Source organism: Cololabis saira, chromosome 20 (assembly GCF_033807715.1).
Source record: "Cololabis saira isolate AMF1-May2022 chromosome 20, fColSai1.1, whole genome shotgun sequence".
Classification (NCBI taxonomy): Eukaryota; Metazoa; Chordata; class Actinopteri; order Beloniformes; family Belonidae; genus Cololabis; species Cololabis saira.
This window is the reverse complement of record NC_084606.1, coordinates 19,875,955-19,890,446: the sequence shown is the minus strand read 5'-3', so window position 1 is coordinate 19,890,446 and position 14,492 is coordinate 19,875,955. Positions and strand designations below refer to the sequence as shown.

The window sequence follows — 14,492 nt, the reverse complement described above, 5'->3', positions numbered from 1 at the left end:
ATCACAATAGGGGTCCTCAAATATTTTCAGTTCTTCATATGCTCTGAGATGGAAGCATAATCATAAAGCAGGAAAATCAAAACAGAAAGAAATTAAGGTGCTGATAAAATCATGCCAACGATAGAAAAATGTATGATTTACAATTAACTCAATTAAACATAAAAAAAGAACAAAAAAGGAAATGTTCAAAGCCTGTTCCAAAAAATTATTAAAGGTATTGTGACATCATTTTTAACATGCTTTTAACACTATTAAAAGTCTTGGCCAACATCCCTCAAATGTGTCTAAAAGAGTGTAACAAGAAAAACTTCACTCTTAGTACTCTTTTCCTGGCTTTTTATTACAGTGTTTTTTTGCGCCGTGAAAAATGCTTCCTTTCCCCCCTTTCCTGTCAATCATTGCTCCGCTCCTCCTCCAAACCTCCTCCTCCTCCAGCCATACGCTCACAGCGGCGTCGGAGCGACAGGCGAAGCATGCACGGAAGAGCAGCAGGGAGAACCACAGCAAACAATCATAAAAATAAAGGCATGCAAGCAGCACTGTCCCCTTATCTTAAGTCCAGTCAGTGGTCGCGGGTGTTCTTAGCAGTTTTCCTCCGGTGATTAGAACAAAAGACGCTCTAAACAGCTCCGTGTTAAGCCTCATTTATGGTTCCGCGTTAAATCGACGCAGAGCCTACGCCGTAGGGTTCCGCGTATGGTGCGCGTCGCAGCGTAACCCTACGCCGTAGGCTCTGCGTCGGTGTAACGCGGAACCATAAATCAGCCTTTATGGTGCGCTGGAGAGGAGCGGAGGCAGGGAGCTGGGTGGAGGGGGCGGTGATTTAGCGGGCCGTTACGTAACGGCCCGCCACCAAACCACATGCGCCGTTTTTGCACAGTTATGCGGAAAATCCCAGAAAGCACACAATACACTGAATGTTAAAAGTTCGTTGTTTTTTGGGTGTAATTGATGTCAAGACACCCAACAAAACACAAAAAATCAAGAAAAATTTGTTTTTCATGTCACAATCCCTTTAAAAAAAATAAATGTAAAGATTTAACTTAGCAAAAAAGGGTGGCTGGGCTGAATGCCTTAAAAAATGTGTTTATCCTTCGGAGCAGCATTTGCGCACAGGCAATGTGAAGAGGCAGCCTGGCACGTCCTGCAGGGGTCCTTCTAAGCAACACCCTTCCAAGATGGCGGCCAACAGCAGCAGCACGGGGAGCAAGTCCGGCAGCGGCGCCGGGAAGCCGTCCGGCGTATCGGCCGAGCAGGTACCGTCATGTCCCCGCAGGCGCTACTTCTCCGCCCCGGTAGAGAGTCTCGCCGGAGCGGCAGGTGAAGCGGCAGCATGGACTCCCGCTAGCCGATGCTAGCACTAGCCTCCCTGGTCGCATCCGTCAGTCTTCTCCTACTTTAACCTCCCCGAAGAATAAAGAAACACACAAAAGCTTTTCTTTTTTCTTTGTTTGGGAAAACTGCACCCTAAAAGTGTTGATATTTTCCCGTTTCTGGTCACCGGTTTGTCAGTGTGAGAGATGTGAACACGCTGGTCGGTGCGGACAGACGAGCTGGAGGAGGCTATTTTTATTTATTTATTTTTATCCTCGACACTAAGAAACCTACAAAACTGAAGACTTGTTTAGGAAAAAAAACTAATATTTTCTTAACTGACATTTATCGTCAAGTACTAGAGCCAAAATGGTCGTTTTGGGGAAGTACTCAACTATAATACATGTCCATTCTCCTTTTTATTATTAGACATTTAGTCAAAATTCACAATGTAGTCTTACACTTTTTTATTTCAAACCATTTATCACGTACTCTTTGTATGTTTATACTTAAGAATTATTATTGGATACAGTTACATGTTCTAGCTGACTATGGAGGTAGATTTGTGTCTTAATTATTCAATCAAAAAAAGATTGCTTCAATCAAAAGATATATTTTCAATAAAAAAAATCACTTCAATCAAAAAAAAATGTTTCAATCAAAGAAAAAAAGTGTGTTAATGCAAACAAATATTTGAGACTCAAAAAAATGCATTTGAACACTGTTTTTCTTTGATTGGAAATGTTTTCTTTGATAGAAGTCAAGTTTTTTTTGTTTGAAGCCATTTTTTTTATTGAACTAGTGTCTTTTTGTGTTTGGGCCATATTATGGGTAGGACATTTGTGACTACCATTTAATCAAAAAAGAAGTTGCTTCAAAAAGAAAAAAAATATTTTCAATAAAAGAAAATCACTTCAATAAAAAAAACCTCTTCAATCAAAGAAAAAAAGTGTTCAAATGCATTTTTTTTTTAGTCTCAAATATTTTTGGGGATTCAAACACTTTTTTTTTCTTTGAAATCATTTTTTTTGATTGAATAATTAAGACACAAATCTAGCTCCATAGCTGACCAGCATAAATGATAAAAGCTGAGTCACTTTCAGTGTTTAGAGTTGATGTTAAAATAAAGTGTGAAATCACACCAAAAATTTTAATTACCACCTTATTTGAAAGAGTAAACAAAAAAAACTTTAAATGTGAAATAATGAATAAAACAAGCAATGAGTCAAACTGTCACAGACAGAAATGAAATAGAAATATGAATGATTCAATAAAACTAATGTAATTTAATAGCTCGTGGGAAGTGTGAAGAAAAAAGATAATAGTAACATAGAAAAGTGTATTATTACATGCAGTATCTGTAGTATAACCTTCACATATTTACATTTTATTTTATTTTTCTTGGCACAAGTGAGTGATTAGGAAAAAGAAATGCATATAAGATTTATATTTGCCTCTAAAATTATTTTATGTTGCTGCCATCAGCTTGCAGATTTCGTTTACCAACATGCAAAACAAACACACTGTACATAATGATTAAGACTTTTTAAACAGTTCTCTGATGTGTGGTTTTAACCGGTGATTGTGCTGTTTGTATGCATGTCTGGTGGCTGTACAACAAATAAAATAAAAGAACCAGTGACCACAATGCTGCATTTATTACATCTAAAAACCATCATGCAGTGTCAAATCTAGATATCATGAAACTCTTACTCCTCACTTTCTATTGTTATTGTCTTACTTTACTAAATTAATCATCAATGGTCACATGGTCAGCTCTTGATTTATAGACACACCCAGAAATAGGTACCTCTGTTATTGTCTAGTATGATCTGTTTATGTATGTTATCTTAAAATGTGTCGCTTGTAGGTTTCTATAACAAGATCACTATTTTTGAAAGTGAAACTTACTGTGCCATGTGGCAAAATCATCATGTCAGCATTGACGATAACTGTGTGTCTGTGTGTCAGGTTGTATCGACGTTTCAGAGGATGCGTCAGGAGCAGCGCAGCATGGCCTCCAAGTCTGCAGACCTGGAGATGGACATCACTGAGCACAAGTTCGTGGCTGCTGTTCTGTTCTACGCTTTCAGATTTGATCATAAATTATATTTCATAGAAGAATAATCCAATATCCTGCTGATCTGTCATTTATTTGTATTGCTAATTTAATACACAAGGAAAAAGTATTATAGCCTCAGTCCACAGTATATTTGACTAACCACGCCTATTACAGCAGGGAAGAAAACAAACACATTATTATGGGCTTCATAGAATTAGAATTTAAGGCAAAAATGCTATTTTTTAAATATTTTTTTTAATATCGGTCAGTGCTAGACAAAGTTGCCTCATCATAAATACTGCCCGACCTGACATTTTCAAAACAGTTACTAGATAGGAAAACTAAATATCTGAGTGGATATTTGATATATACTTGTATGGAATAACTTGAACTATAGTAACAAAGCTATTTTTCTTTTCAGGTTAGTAATTGAAACCCTACAGGAAGTGGATCCTTCTAGGAAATGCTTTCATCTGGTTGGAGGAGTTTTGGTAGAGAGGACGGTAAAAGAAGTTCTACCTGCCTTGGAAATCAACAAAGAATCGGTGAAGAAAATAACTTGTATTTTATCCCTTTTTATCACATGATGAATAAATAGTGCATCAGTGCTCACGGACTACTAGCTATGTATTTAGTAGTTTATTCCACTCTCAAGCAGCTGTTAAAATTTTATTGAATTCACAATTAAAAAATAAATCTGTACGTTCTAGTGAGAAATAAATTGGTAACTTTTTTTCTTTTGTTTCCTTTCTGTGTCCACTCAGATTTCCGAATTAGTCGAGTCCATCAACTCACAGATGCAGACAAAAGGACGGGAGCTGACAGAGTACAGAGAGCGCTACAACATCCGGCTGGTAGGAGAGGGTGAAGGAGAGGCGCAGGGCCCGTCAGCAACAGCATCCAGAGAAAACGAAGGAAGTGGATCCAAAAGTGCAACTGGAGTTTTGGTGTCATAGTTTGAACAGACACACCGATAGTAGGCCCTTTTGATTTCTGAAGCACTGAGTAAAAACAAACAAACAAAAAACTAGGAGAAAGCTCTTTACAGGATAAGTTTGGATTTTGTGGTTAATGAAAATTCAGCTAAATGTGGTTCACTTGGTTGTTTGTAACAAGCTCAAATGGCATACAAAGTGCTTTGCTGTTCAGTTATGCTAGTTTGTAGCAGAATTAAGGTTGCTTGTCTTGCATTTGCCTTTCAGATTATTTTTTTTATTGTTGAAATACTGTGTGATCAATTTAAGATTAAACAACCCCCCTGAATGCTTGTTTTAATGTTATTGATTTGCACATGAGCAGGTCATTCAAAATGAATATACACACATGCTTTAGGATTTTTATTTAAACTTCAAAATGCTGATTTCAAAGGGCCCTACAGTAGCTTCAAGTTGAGCGGAAAGTCCTTGCCAAGGCCGAGCAGGTCCCGAAAGGCATTTTGACACTGCTAAACACATCACAATGGTTAATTTAAGGTAAAAGAAATAAAGGATCCATTTTAATCAGACTGACTCAGAAACGTGTTGGATCTCAAGAGGAGTTTGAAAGAGAAGAAATGTCTTCCAGGACCTGATGTGCACCTGATGTTACTACAGTTTGTGTAGGGTGAACATTTTTGTTAATTGTCATGAAATAAAAATGTCCCAATTCTACTTTGTTTTGTGTTTAACTATTAAGGTGTGTAGTCGTCTACTTGGGACTGTTCACTTTTTATGGATGTAGACTAATCAAGTTCCACTATTGTTCCTTGCATATTTCTTTGCCTGCACTGGTGAATAAGCCTTGATTTTCAAAATGTATTTATTAGCACCACTATCTTATCTTTGCTTACAAGCTGTTCTTCTTCTTTAATGACAGATTTTAAAGTAATATACATATTTAATGACTGAGCAGGCAAAAGGTGGAGTTAATACATCATTTATGATCTCAAGAAGACATTGAAAACAGCTGGTCAGGAAACCGCTGTAAATAGTCTGCTTCATTTACTGCTGATCATTCATGAAAAAAAACATGTTTAAAATTATTTTAATATTTTAGAAATAGGATATGCATAACCTGACAGCACAGATGAAGAATAAACAAATGTGTTCAATCATATAGCCTAGCTTAGAGTACCTGTCATTCATAAAAACGTAATTATTAAATAATGTGATTTTAAAATGTTTTTGGAAAGATAAGTAGGTTAATGCTAATCAGGTCCTTGAATGCAACACAACTCTGATTGGTCAGAGTGCCGAGTTTACGTCACCGTGGGACCGTCGCCTGCTCTGATTGGTTGTATTTACTGTACACTCGTGTCACTGCAAACTTTGACGTGAAATTACAAATTGTAAAAAGTATTTTTTGGCAGCTAATAAAACTGGAGAATGGAGGGATTCCACCCGGAGCAACACTTAGGCCACCACAATTACTGGTTTGACTGCCTTGGATAATTATCTCGACCGCACTGTTCCCAATGAGTATCATAGATACATAAAACTACTTGCTATCTGCTTGCGGGGTATATGGGGGGCAACTTGTTGCTTTATTTGGGCTTTTTATATTTGGGGTTAATGTGGAATATCATAAATATTACTCATATGGAGAATTAAAGGCTCTAATTGATCAAACTTGGACCAAGTAAGGTCCTCCAAAAGGCTGACCCTTTAGGGCAGGGGTCACCAATCCAGGATTGGTGACCCGACCCTGCTTTAGGGCCAAATCACATGCGTAAACTGCAGGATCGTATCCCTCTGTCGGATCAACTAATAGATTTTTCTACAAAATCCAATTTCTAAATGGATTTGAAAATGGAGCAGGGAAAATACTGTGGATATAGACAACAGAGATTACTTTTTTAATGCCTGAATAGGAAATGTTTCATAGTATAATAATCCAAGCATGTTAAAATAGCTGTCTCAAATCAAGGACTGATGCCTTTCAATTTACTCTGGAAAAGTTAAAACATGTATTTGTACATTTCTATACGTACTTTTGGTGTCCTGAACAATACAACCTGCCCGTAATTGAATTACCTCATAAATGATAGAGTATCAGAAATTTGGAACAGAGTTCACAAAACAGCCATCCAATCAGAAAGGAGCTCTCAGGAACCTGAAGCAGAGACGGCGAATCTGATTGGTTGTTGCCCAGGCATGTTCGGACTTTGTTAGGAATTGTTCGGATATTGGAGGGCTTTGTGAAGACATGTTCGGACTATGTCAGACATTGGTAGGTAAACAGACTGCGAGGAGTGGTGAAGAAGAAAAATAAAAGAGGGAAAGAGAAGGAAAAGACAAAATAAAGAAAAAAAGGGGATAGCAGTTTCAATTCAGTTATATTGTGTTGTGTTTCGAATTATATTATACATTATCTATATAGTATTTTTTTTGATTGATTGAATAATTTATTAGAAGAATTGCATAGGATCAGGTAGAGTTTCATGACAGTACAGATTCGCTGATACAAAGTCAACTAAAAGGCATTTTTCCAAGAAAGCATTACACTTGTTTACATTGGAGACCTTTTTTTAACTCATATAACATTGAATGACATACAGGTAAGAAGCAGTACTTTGTAGGGAAGATTGTAAAAAAAAAAAAAAGAAAAGGGGGGAATTACTGTTATTTTGCACCGAGAGGGACTAAAAAGGTGATGAGACAAATAGAATAAGCTAGGTAATACAAAACAAAAGCAGAAAACAAAACAAAAAAACAAGAAACAATAATCAGAAGGAACAGCGAGATGTACAGTAGAGGCTTTGATTATTCCCAGTTATGAGTAGCAGCCTCCTATATAATGTATAATGTTGTATGATAAATATTTGTAATAATTCATGATCGAATTCCATTGAATACAAATCTTGCCAACAAAATGCACACATGACATTCCTGTTTTAAAATAGTTTGAGGAAAAAATAAATAATTTATCGACGAGGATGGGATTCGAACCCACGCGTGCAGAGCACAATGGATTAGCAGTCCATCGCCTTAACCACTCGGCCACCTCGTCGAGTTGCTGTTTGTCTGAGCGCTCTTTCTGTTTTGAACGCGTACCAGCACAGGCCGTGTCTATAGCATATCTAGATATTTTAATCTAATCGTTACCAAAAACGTTTATTTCCATTGTGATTATAGACTTTGGAAATAGAATAGAAATATACTGCGACTCATTGTCATGAATCAGCCCCACTGATCCACTGCCAGTACCGGGCATAATGCTGCTGCGCCTAGGGTTGCCACCCGTCCCGTAAAATACGGAATTGTCCTTTATTTGAGAAAAAAATGTTGCGTCCCGTATTGAACTAATACGGGACGCAATTTGTACCGTATTTTCATTAACTTTTACACCATATTCTAGTTGAATTATTGAAATAAATTAACCTTTACACCAAATTCTAGTTGAATTATTGAAATAAGTAACTTTTACACCATATTCTAGTTGAATTATTGAAATAAATGTACTTTTACACCATATTCTGGTTGAATTATTGAAATAAATTAACCTTTTACACCATATTCTAGTTGAATTATTGAAATAAATTAACCTTTACACCAAATTGTAGTTGAATTATTGAAATAAGTAACTTTTACACCATATTCTAGTTTAATTATTGAAATAAATTTACTTTTACACCAAATTCTAGTTGAATTATTGAAATAAATTAACCTTTTACACCATATTCTAGTTGAATTATTGAAATAAATTAACCTTTTACACCATATTCTAGTTGAATTATTGAAATAAATTAACTTTTACACCATATTCTGGTTGAATTATTGAAATAAATTAACCTTTTACACCATATTCTAGTCGAATTATTGAAATAAATTAACCTTTACACCAAATTGTAGTTGAATTATTGAAATAAGTAACTTTTACACCATATTCTAGTTTAATTATTGAAATAAATTTACTTTTACACCAAATTCTAGTTGAATTATTGAAATAAATTAACCTTTTACACCATATTCTAGTTGAATTATTGAAATAAATTAACCTTTTACACCATATTCTAGTTGAATTATTGAAATAAATTAACTTTTACACCATATTCTAGTTGAATTATGGAAATAAATTAACTTTTACACCATATTCTAGTTGAATTATTGAAATAAATTAACTTTTACACCATATTCTAGTTGAATTATTGAAATAAATTTACTTTTACACCAAATTCTAGTTGAATTATTGAAATAAATTAACCTTTTACACCATATTCTAGTTGAATTATTGAAATAAATTAACCTTTTACACCATATTCTAGTTGAATTATTGAAATAAATTAACTTTTACACCATATTCTAGTTGAATTATTGAAATAAATTAACTTTTACACCATATTCTAGTTGAATTATTGAAATAAATTAACTTTTACACCATATTCTAGTTGAATTATTGAAATAAATGAACTTTTACACCATATTCTAATTGAATTATTGAAATAAATTAACTTTTACACCATATTCTTCACCTGTAGGCTATATTACATCTGGGCTGATGTGGACATACAGAGCATAGGAGGCTATTTCAGTTGCTAGTATGGTTGTCTGTACAGTCATGAAAGTTCAATGCTATTAAAGGCAAGGCAAGGCAAGGCAAGGCAAGGCAAGGCAAGGCAAATTTATTTATATAGCACAATTCAACACAAGGTAATTCAAAGTGCTTTACATTGACATTAAAAGCGGCAAGACATAATAACAAATAGGTAAGAATAAGAAAAGAAGTAAAATAATAAAAAGCACAAGCTGTTAAAAAAAATAAAAAATAAAAATAAAAATAAGGGCAGCACTTTAAACTTTAAATCAAAGCATTTTGTTTTTTCATATAAAATAAACACATTTTTATTCAGTTTAGGGGCTTTTGGCTCCTGCGCTGCTGAAATCAGGGCGTCCCTTATTTCTATTTCTGAAAGGTGGTAGCTGCGCCTCTCATCCAGACATTACGGTCGAGAGTGGCTCTTTACACATCGACATGCGCCGCTGTCGCAGCAGCGGCTGTGATTTCATGGAGACCACTGCAAGTGGAGCAGCTTGTTTTCCTGTTTACACTGCCTCCAGTTGTGCCAAAATCGAATTTAGCGTTGCTTTCAACCAGGAAAAAACATGAACCCGAGTATTCACTCATTTATTTTTAGCCGCGTGGGCGTGCAGCATGGTTGAGATGTAGGAAACGGCGGCCAGCTCCGGTGTTTGGACCTGCTTTGTGTTCACAGATCAGTCCGTTTGCAGTCTCTCTGGAATGCATTTCTCCAAGAAATGTTCAGCTTTCAAAGTGGTGCTGAGTGCTCTGCTGATAGTGGCGCTCCTGCAGCTCATATACCTGTCCTTCCTGTCCAGGTTTCATGGGAAGCAGCAGCGGTACCGCTACTCTGAGCTCTTTGGGGGATCTGCGGCCAAGAAAAATGCGCATACGGAGAAGAACAGCAGGAAAGAGCGTCTGAGGTATTCCCTGTCCTTTTTTTTTTTTTTTTTGTTTTTTACTTTATTTTTCTATGTGCCACACCATAGTGACGTTCAGTATAACAACAAAAAAAACAACAACAACTAATATACATATATAAGACAGACACCAACCTCAACATATACACGAAGAAAAAAAAAAAAAAAAAAAATTAAAAGGACATATCTCAGCAACAACAACAAACACAAACAAAGCAAAGAGAGGCCTAACATGCCTTTAAATACCTTCTAACCCCCCTGTTACCTCCCTCCCCTATACATCCCTTACACTTCACTATCTTTTATGTATTAGCCAAAATTCCTATTTTCACAAATCCTTATTTCCATTCTTATTTCATAAACACAATACAACTAGAGGGAGAGAGAGAGACGCACCATGAGAGCAAGTAAACAAACAAGTACATGACAATACCTCCAATAATAAAAAGATAATAATAAAAAAATAAAATAAAATAAATTTAAATTAAAAAAAAAACATTAAGTGCTCCCCGTTCAGTTGTTGACTCCTCCATATTATTATTATTATTATTATTATTATTATTATTATTATTATTATCATTATTATTATTATTATTATTATTATTATACTCCTCCATATCCGTCAAATAATCCATTGACCGCCTCAGTATTAAGAGTAGTAAGCTTTTAGGTGCATTTAGATCTCTTCATGTCTTATGCTATCTTAGCATTTCACCCCCATTTTTTATATAGCTCTCCCATTTAGCCCACAGCATTGGTCTCATCCCAAGATTTCCTCTGATTTTACATGTTAACTGCTCCATTTCTCTTACTTGTTCCATTAAGTCTCGCCATTTCTCTAAAACTGGACTTGATTTAGGTATTCCCTGTCCACCGGTGGGATCTTCGACAACAGCGGCCAGTACAGAGTCTACAAGAACCTGATCAAAAGTGATTTCACCACAAATCAGATTTCAGCCTCTGACCCTAAATCCAATGTCCTGGCCTTGGGCACTCACACCACCATCAACAACCTGCATCAGCTGGAGTCCCTGCTGGAGAGGTGGCAGAACCCGCTCTCTGTGGCCATATTCGCACATGGGGAAGATGTCAAGTTTGCCACTGCTCTGGTGTATGCTCTCAGCTTCTTCTGCCCTCGCATCCAGGCCCTGGTGGACTTCCACCTGGTGTGTCTGTCGGGGGAGACGGCCAGCTTCCCCGAACAGGACCGAGAGCACTTCGCTGGGCTCGAAGACTGTGCTTCTGTTTTTTCCAGACTGGAAACTCACAGAGACAAATACAAAAACTACGTCATCAGTGGGAACATTTCTTATCCCAACAACCTTCTCCGCAACATCGCCCGGAGTGGCACAGAGTCGTCGTACATCCTTGTCATCGACATTGACATGATGCCAAACGCCGACCTGCACCAGCAGTTCCTGGCTATGATCATGAGGCGTGAGCCAGCGAGCGACGAGGTGTTTGTCCTGCCTGCCTTTGAGATCCGCCATCCCAGGAAGATTCCTGCCACCAAGACGGAGCTGGTGCAGCTCTACCAGGTGGGGGAGGTCCGGCCGTTTTACGAAGAGCTGTGCCCTCGATGTCAAGCCCCCACCAACTACTCACAGTGGGTCAACAGCCACGTTAGAGGGACGGGGACCATGGAAGTTGCTTACACACTCAACTGGGCGGACCCCTGGGAGCCTTTCTACATTGGACCCCGCACCGTACCCCTCTATGATGAGAACTTCAAGCAATACGGCTTCAACCGGATTAGCCAGGTTGGAAAAAAGTGAAACATGCACACAAAACCAAACATCAAGTTCAGTTACATTCAGAGACAAAACATTGGCTTGTTTAGAGCTTGAATATCTCACATCTTGTCATATTTTCTCATCTTCTGTCTAGTGCTGCGCGGTATGACCAAAAATGTATATCACGGTATTTTTCAAAATTATATCGGTTTCACGGTATATCACGGTATTTTTTTTTTTTCATGCACAACTGGGTGTTAATCACATTTTCTAATGATTTGGAAAGGAATTGCTGCAGTAAATTGGCTTAGAATGGCCTATTTTACTGTCATGAGGAGGAAATATTGTAGAAAAACGATGTCCACACTAGTATAAATACAGGTTTGCATGGCCTCACAAAATGATGCCGTTTACAATGAGGTCAAATACATTTGATTTAGGCATGCTTTTCAAAGAAAAAAATCTTTTACAAAATTACAAGGTAGAAAATATTTACTGAACATAAAAAACTGAACATGTTTTAATTTCCCAGCATTATGTTGCTTTGGTTCCACCTCCTGGTGAATGTTAGGTAAAATTCTTATGTGGTTACTTTTTGGTTGGCCAACGATTTATGTTTGTGGTGCGCAAACGTTACGGGAGCGGCCAGTCTATTTCCTTATATTACAACGCCGTTATTAATTGTTCGTTTTTTTTCCCACTTATTCCACCGAACACCGAAAGTGTTTTTTTGCCATTTTCGACCGAACAATTTCGGTTACCGAACAATCGGTGCATCACTACTGCTAAACAGTCCCCTCACAAACAGTGTCCAGCGGCGCTACGTTCCGCCGCGCAGCGTTTCCAACGTTGTGTACGCTACTGTACATACTCACCGGTATTACGGTATATGAAAAATTCATATCATAAGAAAAATAAACACCGGTATTCGGTATGAACCGGTATACCGCCCAGCACTACTTCTGTCCTCCTCATCCCTCTGTTCTGCCTCCCTCCAGGCCTGCGAGCTCCACGTGGCCGGTTACAGGTTCTCCGTGCTGAGCTCCGCCTTCGTCGTCCACCGTGGCTTCAAGATCCAGGGGGAGTTCCACGCCAAAAAAGACGAGGAGAACAAACGCAACCGGGTTCTGTTTCGCAGCTTCAAAGAGGGCCTGAGAGCAAAGTACCCATCCTCCACCCGAAGATGCTGAAAAAGAGATGAAGGCTTTGTTCCTGTATGGTTCCATCTCTAGTGGAGCTCTCCCTGCCCAGCGTTCAAAGTCGGCACGTAAATGGCCTAGTTTTCCCCGACTCTTCTGATGATGCCATAGTTGCAAGTGTGATCCTGTCTGACTCTTGAGGTTTAGTTCACCTACCTTTGAAAATGGGGACTTGAGAGAAACAGTTGGGACTAAAAGAGAGAAATGGTCTTTCAGAAGTGATGAAAATTATCCAATAATCTCAAGTTTGTTATGTTTGTTTTGAGTGAAATGCACATTCAGAGGCTGGAATGCATCTGATACAACTTAATATTAAAGCACAGAGGGTATTTATTCTATTTTAAAATCATTTCTGAAGTAGTCCAGATACTCAGATAGACATCGCAGCTGCAACATGAAAACTTGACGTATTTAAAGATGAACAAAAGTCCTAAATGTCGCAGTTTGTTATTTTATGCCAGTTGATCAAAATGTTCCTTGTTCTTTTAATCATATCTGAATCCACTTTTGAACACAATGCCTTGAGGACTACATAAACTAAAAAAAAACAAACGTAAATCATGCAGAAAGCAAAGCTACGACATGGATTATGTGTATTTGTTTGCAGTGAGGCATCAGGAGGACAGTTAATGTTCACAGCCTTGATTTATGCAGCAGGTCTCTTTTTGGCTGTTGGTTTCCCAAAGACAGGGCCGCTGTGTTGATGCTGATAATTTTACAAAAGAAAATATTAGTTTCAGATTTTGCTTTTCAAGGGAAAACACAATATGCATGATACAGACTTACTAGTTTCCGTCTGACTTAAAATCAGCGTATTAGGCTTCCACACAAATCTGATACGTGTTGAGCTGTTTTAAGCACCAACTCAGTAGCAACCATGTAAAATAAATCTGATAATTGTGCCAGAACCGATCAATTTCTCCACAAAAGCATGATGTCTGATTAAAAACTCGGAGTGACTCCAAAAGTGCGGTGACGCTTCAGGCTGTCAGTAACGTCTCTTGACCACTAGATGACGACATCGCTGTTTTCCGCAGCCGGCGGCACATTTGAAAAGTTTTCACTCCCTGAGTGAAAAGAAGTTAGGACTGAAAAATATTACAGTTAGACTCGTTGCACAACACTGGAAGACTGCTTTACTGTAACACTGATGACCGGGCCCTGGCGGTCCTCTACACTGTCTTGCTCAATTTCTGTTTTTGCTTTGTTTTTTGGTTTTTACCTCCTTAAGTCTGTGATGAGTGCAGGCTGAAATGTAGCCCAGTTAGTTGGTAGAGAGATAAATGTAATGCACAGCAAAAGTGGCTTGTGTCATCAAAGGGACCGCTGTGGAAATGCTTCTCCTAACACCACTAGTGTATAAAAAAAGCACATTTTTGCTTTGATTTATTCCTGTAACTAAGCGGTACATACACACGGTATTAAAACTTGACTAGCAGTCTCGTTCTCTCTATATACTATGTATGCATACACTAATTTTCAATGTTAAATTGTTATGCAATTGTTGGTTTTTGAGAGATTTCAATATTTTCCTCCTTCCTCGCTTGTTGTATTTATGATATTTATTATGAAAATGATTTCTTACTGCAAAGACTGGTTAAGCTTTTATTAATAACTCCAGGCAAGAAATCCGTAGCACTAAATCATGTTGGATTTGAACTATTTCAGAACTATAATAAGATCATTTATGTGGTATTTCTGAAGGGGTTAGATTAGATTTCACCATCATTACAAGAGAAGTTATTTTATGTGGAGGTCATTTTCTTAT

At 37.5% G+C, this 14,492-nt stretch overlaps 2 protein-coding genes and 1 non-coding gene across 3 annotated transcripts; 2 read left to right on the top strand and 1 right to left on the bottom strand.

Annotated features, from left to right (window-relative positions):
• The first annotated feature begins 1,136 nt into the window (after positions 1–1,136).
• pfdn2 (prefoldin subunit 2) lies at positions 1,137–5,025 on the top strand. Its single transcript, XM_061709750.1, has 4 exons — positions 1,137–1,256; positions 3,286–3,374; positions 3,798–3,921; positions 4,141–5,025. Exons 1-4 carry the CDS (start codon positions 1,179–1,181, stop codon positions 4,330–4,332), a joined length of 483 nt encoding a protein of 160 aa, XP_061565734.1. The 5' UTR covers positions 1,137–1,178; the 3' UTR covers positions 4,333–5,025.
• Positions 5,026–7,281: 2,256 nt separating this feature from the next.
• trnas-gcu (transfer RNA serine (anticodon GCU)) lies at positions 7,282–7,363 on the bottom strand. Its single transcript has one exon. It is a non-coding gene; the product is annotated as a tRNA-Ser (tRNA).
• Positions 7,364–9,316: 1,953 nt separating this feature from the next.
• On the top strand, positions 9,317–13,870 carry b4gat1 (beta-1,4-glucuronyltransferase 1). Its single transcript, XM_061710472.1, has 3 exons — positions 9,317–9,795; positions 10,652–11,552; positions 12,524–13,870. The coding sequence occupies exons 1-3, from the start codon at positions 9,593–9,595 to the stop codon at positions 12,713–12,715; spliced, it is 1,296 nt and encodes a 431-aa protein (XP_061566456.1). The 5' UTR covers positions 9,317–9,592; the 3' UTR covers positions 12,716–13,870.
• Positions 13,871–14,492: the final 622 nt, after the last annotated feature.